This window comes from Equus caballus, chromosome 22 (genome assembly GCF_041296265.1).
Source record: "Equus caballus isolate H_3958 breed thoroughbred chromosome 22, TB-T2T, whole genome shotgun sequence".
Lineage (NCBI taxonomy): Eukaryota > Metazoa > Chordata > Mammalia > Perissodactyla > Equidae > Equus > Equus caballus.
The window spans coordinates 23,214,242-23,225,474 of record NC_091705.1 but is presented as its reverse complement, the minus strand read 5'-3'; the positions used below and the strand labels follow the sequence as shown (position 1 = coordinate 23,225,474).

Here is an 11,233-nt window from a genome sequence, read left to right as displayed (position 1 = left end):
GCAGCTTAAAATAGACTAAGTTGTTTTATGTAATCCTCATAGTAAATGCAAAGAAAAGACCTCTAGTAGATTCCCAAAAGAGAAAGAGAAAGGAAGCAAAGCATACACAATAGTAAGTCTTTACCTATCAATAATTACTTTAAATGTAAATGGATTAAGTTCTCAAAACAACCCCACAGACTGGCTGAGTAGATAAAAAACACAAGATTCAGCCAAATGCTGCCTTTAAGACACCAATTTTAGCTTTAAGGATGCACAGAGACTGAAAGTGAAAGGATGGAAAAAGATATTTTATGCAACTGGTAACCAAAAGAAAGCAGGAGTGGCTGCTATATTTATATCAGAAAAATTAGACTTTCAGTAAAAATTAGTCAAAAGAAACAAAGACAGTAACTGCAGAATGATAAGGGGATCAATTAATCAAAAAGATATAACAATTATAAATACACATGCGCCTGACATTGGATTACATAAATATATAAGGCAAATATTATTGGAACTGAAGGGAGAAATAGACAGCAATATGATAATAGTAGGGAACTTAAATGCTCCACTTTTAACAATGGATAGATTGTCCAGACAGAAAATCAATAAGGAAACGATGGACTTAAATAACATGATAGACCTAATGAATCTAACAGACATTTACAGAACATTCTACTCAACAGCAACAGAATACATATTCTTTTCAAGTGCACTTGGAAATCCCCAGAATAGATTAATCGTATATTGGGCCACAAAACAAGTCTCAACAAATTCAAGAACATAGAAATTTTATCAAGTAACTTTTCTGACAACAATAAAATGAAACTGAAACTCAGTAACAGGAGGAAACCTGGAAAATTCACAAACATGTGGAAACTAGATAATACACTCCTAAATAACCAATGAGTCAAAGAAGAAACCAAAAAAGAAATTAAAAAGTACCCGAGACAAGCAAAAATGGAAAGAAAATATACCAAAACTTATGGGATGCAGCAAAAGCACATACATTAAGAAAAATAAAGATCTCAAATCAACAACTGACTTTACAGTTCATGGAACTAGAAAAAGAAGAACAAACTAAGCCCAAAGTTAGCAGAAGAAAAGAGATAATAAAGATTATAGCAGAAATAAATAGACACTAGCAAGATAATAGAAAAGATCAACAAAACTAAGAGTTGATTTTTTAAAAACATAAACAAAAAATAACTAACCAAGAAAAAAAAGAGGAGAAAAATAAATAAAATTAGAAATGAAAGAGGAGACATTGACTGATAATACCAAAATAGAAAGGATCATAAGACACTATTCTGAATAATTATATGTCAGCAGTGGATAACCTGGAAGAAATGGATAAATTCTTAGAAACATACCTACCCAGGCTAAATCGTGAAGAAAGAAAATCTAAACACCTACAGTGAGTAAGGAAATTGAAGCAGTAATCAAAAGCTTCCCAACAAAGAAAAGCCCAGGACCAGACAGTTTCACATGTGTATTCTGCCAAACATTTAACAGAAAAACTAACATCAATCCTTCTCAAACTCTTCCCAAAAATTGCAGACTCATTTTATGAGGCCAACATTACCACTTCATATCAGATAAGGACACTAAGAGAAAATTACAGGTCAATATATCAGATGAACATCAATGCTAAATTCCTCAGAAAATACTAGAAAATTGCTTTCAACAGCACATTAAAAGGTCTCAATAAATTTAAGAAGACCGAAATAATACCATGCATCTTTTCTTTTTTTTTTTTTTTAAAGATTTTTTATTTTTTTCCTTTTTCTCCCCAAAACCCCCCGGTACATAGTTGTGTATTCTTCGTTGTGGGTTCTTCCAGTTGTGGCATGTGGGACGCTGCCTCAGCGTGGTCTGATGAGCAGTGCCTTGTCCATGCCCAGGATTCGAACTAACGAAACACTGGGCCGCCTGAAGCGGAGCGCGCGAACTTAACCACTCGGCCACGGGGCCAGCCCCCACCATGCATCTTTTCTGACCACAAAGGTATGAAACTAGAAATCAACTACAGGAAGAAAACCAGAAAAGCCACAAAAATGTGGAGATTAAACAAAATGCTACTCAACAATGATTGGGTCAATGAAGAAATCAAAGAAGAAATCGAAAAATTCCTGGAGACAAATGAAAATGAACATACAACATGCCAAAATCTATGGGATACAGCAAAAGCGATTCTTAGAGCGAAGTTTATTAGTTTTTGGGTGGTGAACATGATACAATCTACACAGAATTCGAAATATATTGCGATATACATCTGAAAGCTATATAATGTTATAATCTAATGTTACTGCAATTAAAAATTTAAAAAAAAACCTTCCACATAGCAAAAGAAAGAATTAACAGAGTGAAAAGGCAACCTCCAGAATGGGAGGAAATATTTGAAAATCATACATCTGATAAGGAGTTAATATTCAAAATATGTAAAGAACTCATACAACTCAATAGCAAAAACCAAATAATCTAATTAAACAATGGGCAAAGGATCCAAATTGACATTTTCCCAAAGAAGACATACAAATTGTCCACAGGTATACGAGGAGATACTTAACATCACTAATCATCAGGGAAATGCAAATCAAAACCACAATGAGATATTCAACATGTTAGGATGGCTATTATGCCAAAGACAGGAGATAACAAGTGTTCACAAGGATGTGGAGAAAGGGGAATCCTGTACACTGTTGGCGGAATGTAAATTGATACAACCATTATGGAAAACAGTATTGCGTTTCCTCAAAAACTCAAAAATGGAACTACCTTATGATCCAGCAATTCCATATCTGGGTATATACCCAAAGAAAACTAAAATAGTATCTTGAAAAGATATGTACTCTCCCTTGATCGTTGCAGCATTATCCAAAATAGCCTAGATATGGAAACAACCTAAGTGTCTGCCCATGCATGAATGGATAAAGAAAATGTAATATATGTATCACATGTACATATATATCATAAGTACATGTATATACAGAGGAATATTATTCAGTGTTAAAAAGAAGGAAGTCCTGCCATTCTGGCAAAACAGATGAACCTGAAGGACATTATGCTAAGTGAAATAAGCCAGGCACAGAAAACAAATTTTGTATGATCTCACTTAGATGGTGAATCTAAATTAGTTGAACTCATACAAGAAGAGAGTAGAAAGGTGGTTGCCAGGGCTGGGTGGGTGGGTGAAATGGAGATTTGTTGATCAAAGGGTACAAACTTTCAGTTATACGATAATCAGTTCTGGGGATCTAATGTACAGCATGGTGACTATAGTTACTAATACTTGATTGTATACTTGAAATTTGCTAAGAGTATGTCTTAAGTGTTCTCATCTGAAAAAAGACAGCTATTTGAGGTGATGCATGTGTTAATTAACTTGATTGTGTATATGTACATCAAATCATCACATTGTATGTTCTAAATATATACCATTTTTATTTGTAAAAATGTAAAAAGCAAATAAATAAAAAGGTCCCTTTGGCGGGAAAAAAGGAATGAGTAGACATGGCTTAGGGCAGGCAGAAGTACTGTTTAGTGTTGCTTACAGAGACGTCTAAGTCTGGTTTTCAAGAAGAATCTTTCCAGCAAGAGGGGAAACCTATTTAAAAAAAAGAGCAAGAAACAGATTAATTGCCAAGAACACAAGTTGCTTGTGAGATCCATGATGGGGCTTGAAGGGAGACTACTGAGGTGGGCAGGGGATTATCAGAAAGGGAGTTTCGAGTTGACTCCTGTAATCATTGTACAGCTTTTGAAGAGTTTGAAAGGAAAAATAAAAATGTCCGACTTGGGTTTTAGAAATGACCCCCTGGCGACTGTATTGAATGATTGGAGTGAGTCAAAGGCGTAATGGGAGACAAAGAGACCAGTAGGATGCAAATGTTACAATGTGTGTGGGTTAATCTACTAGGGCTCCCATAACAAAGTACTGGAGACTGGTTAGCTTAAAGACGAGAAATTTATTTTCTCGCAATTCTGGAGTCTAAAAGTCTAAGATCAAAGTGTTGGCAGCGTTGATTTCTTCTGAGGCCTCTCTCCTTGACTTGTAGAATGCCATCCTCTCTGCATCTCCACATGGTTTTCCTTCTGTGTGTCCCAATTGCTTCTTCTTATAAGGATATCAGTCATATTTGATCGGGGCCCACCCTAATGACCTGATTTTAACTTAATTATCTCTAAATTTAGACCCTATTTGCAAATGTAGTCACATTCTGGAGTGTGATTACAAAATGTAATCACACACTGTGGATTAGAACGTCAACATATGAATTTTGAGGGGACACAGTTCAGCCCATAATAATGGGGAAAGAAGATGATGGCCGAATTAGAATAGAAGAGGCAGGATGGAGAATAGGTGCGATGGAGGCACATTTGGAAGGTCTTTGTGGCTGACATGATGGGTGTAGGGGGACAGTGAGGAACAAGAAGGTGTCTGAGATGTATTTTAGGATTATGCTTTGAGTACTTAAGTTGAGGCCACTTTCCTGTTTCTCAGCCTCTCTCTTCATCCTCCATGCTTTTGCTCTCTAAAGTGGCATCTTCTGAAGTCATACGTAGAGACTGGATTGTCACCATAATTTAAAGAATGAAGAAGGCTTTAAGAGTTGAAAGGCGTATGGAGTGGATAATCTAGTCCAACACTTCCATTTTGGGCATGGGCAAACTAAGGACAGAGTGGTAAGGTGACTTAGTCACATCTTATTCGTGCATCTGAATTTCTCCTGTACCCTTTTCAGATTTTGAGACTATGGACCTAGAGTCATGTTTACATAACTCTCTAAGACTCCTGGGTCCATTTGTGGGCATAATTTCTCCGACCAAAAATATATAAAAACTCTTGGTACAAGAACGGGTGGCTTCTAAGGATTTTCTGCAGCCCTAGGTATGGTCTGAGTTGAAGTTGAAGTACTAATTGGACTCACTGTGCCTAGGTAATCTGAGATCCTGTCTCTGATCCACTTTCAAGATATCCCAAGGACATCCTTTAAGGCTTGGGACATAAAGATTACTTTATAGTATTGCAGTGGGGGAAAATGAGAGAATTGGTGTGAAAGTACTTTGAGAAATGCATTGAAATGTTAGAAGCTGCCATTATGGTGCTGATGGCTGTACCTTGTCTTCAGACTGTGTTCTCCAAATAATTATGTCAACCAAGGCTAGGGATAATTTTCAACTTTATACCTTACCGGCATTGGCCTCTGAACTAAGACTGTCTGCTAACTGGGAACAACTTCCTCCTTAACTGCAATTCAGGGAAAATTTCTGTTTGTGGCTGGATATACCAGTTAGGGCTGTGTGTGTTACACCTTTTAACCACAAGGAGTCTCACAAAGCTTTCCCTTCCACCACACCTTCCACATTAAGGAAGTCAGGAAGAGTAAAGGGAAGCTGTCATGTCTGCAGCAATTTTCCACTTTGAGGAAGCATAATGTCTGAACTTGGGCATCATGGGTTCAAAGTGCTGCTACTGAACTAGCTCCCTGTGCCATTTGGGGCAAATCACTTAAACTCTCTGTTACTTAGTTTCCTCTTCTGGCAAAGGGATATAATACCAGTTCCTACCGCATGGAGCTGTCATTAGGACAAAATGAGGTGTGTATGTAAAGTGCTTAGGACAAGTCCTTGCACACTGTAAGTTCTCAATAAATGTTGAGTTTTTCTGTTTTTCGTTTTTTACTATTTTTCCCTTCCATTTGGTTGGGGTGGGAATGGTTGCCTCCTGGTCAAAGGGTATGGCCATCTTTGGACAGCCGAGTGTGATCAGGGAATTGGAGCAAGGGATACATTCCAAGAGTGAGACCATGACACAGAACCTTGGGCTGAACCTCGAGCTAAAGCAGCAAAGAAGATCTCTGGATCACACTGGCCTATCTCAACAATCCAGGATGAGACCTTAGATAAGAATATGTGGTCAAGGTGGAATTTGCTTGGGAAACTTCCACATTTAGGGACCTGGTAGCACCTGGTCAGAAGATTAGGAATTCAGGAACTAGATCCTATAAAATTGTCTTTCCATGAGAATGGATATTATCAGTCATATCCTGGGACAACCTAGAGATGTTAGGCTACAGAGGACTAGAGACATAAGATATAACGATAGCTGGAATGAGCGTATTTTCTTTAATGGACCATGTGAGGAATCCAGCCTGTATCTAAGAATCTAAGGACCATGCAGGTGCCCTGGATGTCCATTTCACTGACTCATTATAATGAGTGTTTTGTAACTAGTCTTAAATAGATACTTAGTTATACTTGCCATAGCCTTATACGGTGTCTCTTGTTTCACGAGACTATCTGATGGCTTATGCTTAACTGCGGGGATGCAGCAAAATTTTCTTGCCCCACATCTTTCTTTCCTCTTCTCATTTTCTTTGCAAAATTCCCTGCATCTGCCAGTTCTATAACTGCACCTTTTGACCCATCCATCTATCAAAATAAACAAAGAGATGAATAAACAAATTCATAAAGACTATTATACTAAGGATATTGGTAATAGTAGAAATAATAGTTAGAATGAACTATTGAAATCTAATGGGAAGATTTAAATAATCTGTGTGCAGAATACTTACTGTGGGTTTTGACATGTACTAGATATGAGTAGTTATCTTCCTGCCTCCAACCAGCTCTAATTGGACTTTATTTCTATTCTTATAATGTTTCCATCTCCATCATTTTTTAGTCTCGCCAACACTGGTTCCTCCTTGTCCCCAAATCTAGGTTGCTTGCCAAGGAGTGGGCCTAAGCCTTCAATTATCTGAGGTTTTCCCCCCCTCTCCATTCATTATTCAGTCAACAGTGATTTGTTGAGCACCTGCCATGTGCCAGGCACTATTCTAGGTGCATGCCCCAGATGATGTCGAGAGCAGGACTTTTAATATTGAATGATCAGTTTATATTGCTAACCTGCAGGCTGATGTTCTGGATGACATAACACTCTGCCCTTATATGATTTATCATTCATGACTCAGCCCTACCAGGTCAAAAAAACACAGAGTGTAGACCCAGCTTCCCCAGTACACTGGGTTCAGTTGAGAGATCATAGTGTCTTAGTTTAAATTTCATATTTCCTCTATTTGTTTTTTTCCCAAACTTTCCTCCTGGGAGATAATTCCCCATTCTCTCTTTCTCACCAGGATATTCAGAGTGGAAAAATCAGAGTCAAGATGACTCTGATTCCATGCGTCAATGTGCAGATTCTTTCTTCCAAATGTCTTTTGTATCTGCAGCTCCCTCCTCTACTCCAGCTGCCCTCACCGGAGTTTAAGGCAGGCTGAAAGCAACTCAGGGGTAGCTGCAATTACCTTCTTCTACTTCTAGAACAACAACCAGGAGATTGACAAAGACTTTCAGTTTGAAAAACTGATCCAAGAGAGAACGCAACTTCCAACAGCAAGGGCCCAAAGGGAAATCATGGAATTAAAAATCATAAAGTTTAGAATCACCAGGAAGCCTAAGTGGAAAACATTTCCATTAGAAAAGTATTCACTGCTTTGTTGTTAGAGAGCTTGGCATGTTTAGTTTGGAATCCAGAATCATCTGCCCTAACGCCAGGTCCACCACCTTGAGCCTATTTTTACAAACCTGTAGATATCCAACATCGATCTATAAATTTTTCACGATATATACTAAGAGAAAGATGCCTCCTCTGATTGCTTCAAAGGAACATTCAAAGCCAAACAACAATGGAGAGGTGAAGTAATGGGACTGGTTACTGCAAAAGGTGGTGTCAGTTGGAAGTGAGGGTGAAGCGAGAGACGCCTGGGATGAGACCCTGTTGACATTTGGGCCAAGGATATTAAGGACACCAGGGATGCTGGGGTTGCTTCTGCATATGGAAGGGACTTCATACAAGACACCGTGGCCTCTGCTGATATTCGCCAGGTTTCCTAACGAGAAGCATCGTCATGGTTGGGGTGACAGACTGCCCTGATACTCACTATAAGGCTTTTTACCAGATCTCAGCCATCCCTGTGGGCTGTCCTCATTCCCACACATGTTCAGTTTTCCAATGATTCTATGAGTAGGACCCCATTCTTACTCCCTTTTCCCTCCATTCCACGGTGTGGTTACCTGGGGAAGCCTGAGCCAGGACGACAAGGACAGCTAAGGCCAGGAACAAGAGTTTAATGTATCCTGAGAGAGGAGAGGAATGATCCAGCAGCATACTGAATGTGCTGGGGAAGGCAGGTCTTCACTGTGTGTTTTATTGACTTGGGTGGGGCTGAGTCATGGGCAGTAAATCAGAGAAGGGCAGAATGTTCCACCACCCAGAACATCAGCCTGTAGGCCAGCAATATAAACTGATCATCCAGCGTTCAGGGTCCTTCTCTAGACATCATCTTGGAAGGTGGAAGGCATTAGCAGAGGACATGCAAGTTCTACACAAGTCTGTGGCATTGTGGAGAGAATGGACCCACTTTCCAAGAAGCCTTCCCTGCTCCTCTCCTTGGGTAGTTTAGTCACCTCCCTATGTTCTCACCATGTCTCTGCTTCCTTCTTTCTGCCACAATGTTTATCATGAAGAGTTGGAACTAAGTATTTTCTAGCTCATCTCCCCCATCGGAGATATCATCAAGGGCAACTTTTAACAGACAGTGAGACTCTGGAAGGTAGGGACAGGCCATGATTTCTGTATGTCCAGTGTGTGCAGTGAAAATTTGTTGAAAACAATGAATGAATGAATGAATGAATGGTATTCACTCATATCCTGATAGATCTTAGAATCGGCATTTCTCAGCCAAGAAAGTGCAGGCCAAGAGAGTGGAAGAAAATTGCCTAGGTCACACTGTGAGCAAGAAAGAAACAGATGGAGAGCCCTCTTAACCCCACTCATAGTACAGCTCTTTTTAAATCTGCATATTTCTCCTTATTTCTTGCTCCAAATCCTTAATATTGGCTGCATCTGGGCCTTTCTTGGACTCCAGCCTTGAGGAACAGAGCAAAACTGTTTCCTGCAAGTTCCCCAACAAAGGGAGCATAGAAGGGGGCACTGCCCGGGCTCCATCAGGAAGTCTGTCTGTGAGTCCACTGGGTTTTCTTTCTTGGGTCCTTGGTCTGTCTTATGGTCATTTCAGACCTTTTGATGGGGCTGGTGCTCTGCTATTCCAGTCTCTTCTTTCCACAGTTGGAAAGTATTAGAGACAGCCTAATGGGGTTCAGCTAATCTGTTTTGCCCTTGATATCCAGGAAAACAGTGAGCATGAAACCATCCACTGAAGTCTCACTGTCCATCAGTAACTATGGTGGGCACTTTACATACATGACCCCTAGCATCCTCGCAGGATCCCCAATAGGCAGATGATTTGCTCAGGATTATACTATGCTTAGGATTGAGGTCTGGATTTAGATCTGGCTTACCTGTCCCCACTGCACATGTTCTTTCTATCATCCCAGAGGATTATGCCTGAGTAGTGATGGAAGGAGCAGCCTGTTTAACCAGAAAAGCAGTAATGGGCTGAAAAGAGTTATACCTGCTATCTTCTAGAAGGCATGATCTGTGCAGGCCTAGAGAGCAGAACTAAAAGTCTTGAATAGAAATTGCCGGGTGGGGGGGGGGGGGGAGGAGGGGCAGGTTTATTTAATTGGAAAGACCTTTGATGAGCAGAACCATCTGGAAATGGTTGGACTGTCTGGGAGAAGTGGTGGCTCCTGGTATCCGAATGCTACAAGCTGCACCTGCATGACCACTTCTCTCAGATTCTGCAGGGAGCACGGAGGAGTCGGTTGAATACGGATCTATATACTAGACACAGTTCTAGGCCTCGGGTCTAAGAGGAGAAGAGAGCAAAGTCCTGCCATTCTGACTAGGGAGAGAAACAGCAAACACGTAACGCCAGGTGGTGACAAGTGCTATAAAGAAAAAGAAAGCAGGGTAAGGGATAGGGAATAATATGATGTACATGTATGTGTCTGTCTATTTTGAACAAGTTATTCAAGGAAGGACTCTCTGAGGAATTAACATTGAGTAGAAACCTAAATGTACTGAGGAAGTGAGCCACATGGATATCCAGGATCTTCCAGGCAGAGAGAACAGCAAAAGCAAAGGCTCTGAGGAAGGGAGGTGCTAAGTGCCCTAGGAAGAGCGAAAAGTCAAGTGTGCCTGGAGTGGAGCGAGGGAGGGAATGGATAACAGAAACCAAAATCACAGAGGCAAGCAGGGCCGTATCACTCAGAGCTTACGGGGCTCTATTAAGACGTTAGAATTTATTTGATATGTGATGGGGAATTGTGATTTACATTTTAAGAGATCTTTCAAAGCTGAAAGTTCATTTCTTTTTGTCTATAAGACATCGCTTTCTTCATCTGTAAGGTAAAGTATTTGGGCTAAGCTAGTGTTCCCTGAAACGTGCAACCCATGTCACTGGTGATATAAGTGATAATTTAGGTAGCAAAATAAGTACATGTTTTTAATAATGTTTATTTTAATGCTCATTTGAGAAAAAAATCACTAGCCCTCGATCTGATGATTCTACAGATAGCATCACTTAGGATGTGGTCAAATATGGGTTTAAGTAAATGGACTGTGTTGATTTCTGTAAAAAATATGAACTGAATTATGCTAAAGCCTATAGATGATATGGCAAAAACGTTGTAAGATGATATACAAAAGGCTAAAGTTTAGGCTAGAAAATTGACAAAGACCATTCCATGGAATAGAAAACTGAAGCTCAGAGAGGTCAATTGACTTTCTTAAGGCCACACAGCTGGTAAGCCATGAAGTCAGGAATGGGACTTTTTAGTCCATCTGACTCCAAATCCATGGCTCCTCGCACCAAGGAATACTGTCTCACCAAACACATAAATCTCCTGGCTATAACTATGTCTTCATTTATTTATTTTATTAGGTTCTAATTTTGAAATTGTTATAGATTCACAGGAAGTTGCAAATATCGTAAAGAAATCCTGTGTTCTCTTTACCCAGTTTCCCCAAATGTTACATTTTGGATAGCTATGATACAATATCTAAACAAGGAAATTGACATTGGCGCAATGTTGAGGTATACTTCTCTGTCATTTCATCACAAGTGCTGATTAGTGTAAGCAATCAAGATACAGAACTATTCAATTACCACAAAGATCCTTCTTGTGCTGCCCCTTTGTAGTCACACTCAACCCCCTGCTTTCCCAGCATCCCTAACCCCAGCACATAACAAGTTGTTCTCCATGTCTCTAGTTTTGTCATTGTGAGCATGCTATATAAATGCAATCATACAGATTATCACCTTTGGAGATCACTGTATCT

The 11,233-nt window shown here is 39.7% G+C and overlaps 1 protein-coding gene across 2 annotated transcripts; it reads right to left on the bottom strand.

Annotated features, from left to right (window-relative positions):
- Positions 1 to 2,173: 2,173 nt before the first annotated feature.
- DEFB115 (defensin beta 115) lies at positions 2,174 to 8,211 on the bottom strand. 2 transcript variants are annotated; one of them, XM_023627006.2, is made up of 3 exons: positions 8,062 to 8,211; positions 6,248 to 6,417; positions 2,174 to 3,589 (listed from the first exon to the last, which is right to left on the bottom strand). In XM_023627006.2, the coding sequence occupies exons 1-3, from the start codon at positions 8,153 to 8,155 to the stop codon at positions 3,545 to 3,547; spliced, it is 309 nt and encodes a 102-aa protein (XP_023482774.2). In that variant the 5' UTR covers positions 8,156 to 8,211; the 3' UTR covers positions 2,174 to 3,544. The 2 variants fall into 2 exon arrangements, 1 of the variants encoding a protein (XP_023482774.2); XR_011431119.1 differs by lacking the exon at positions 6,248 to 6,417 and having other exon boundaries at positions 8,062 to 8,195.
- Between the last annotated feature and the right edge of the window lie 3,022 nt (positions 8,212 to 11,233).

What these genes read in the sequence shown, in the direction of transcription:
- DEFB115 (XM_023627006.2), bottom strand. Translation starts at nt 8,155, where the DNA reads ATGCTGCTGGATCATTCCTCTCCTCTCTCAGGATACATTAAACTCTTG. An exon ending in CCTGGCTCAGGCTTCCCCAG is followed by an intron (nt 6,418 to 8,061) that starts GTAACCACACCG and finishes TTATTTTGATAG; the next exon opens with ATGGATGGGTCAAAAGGTGC. An exon ending in AGACACCGTATAAGGCTATG is followed by an intron (nt 3,590 to 6,247) that starts GCAAGTATAACT and finishes TTTTTTAAATAG; the next exon opens with GTTTCCCCTCTTGCTGGAAA.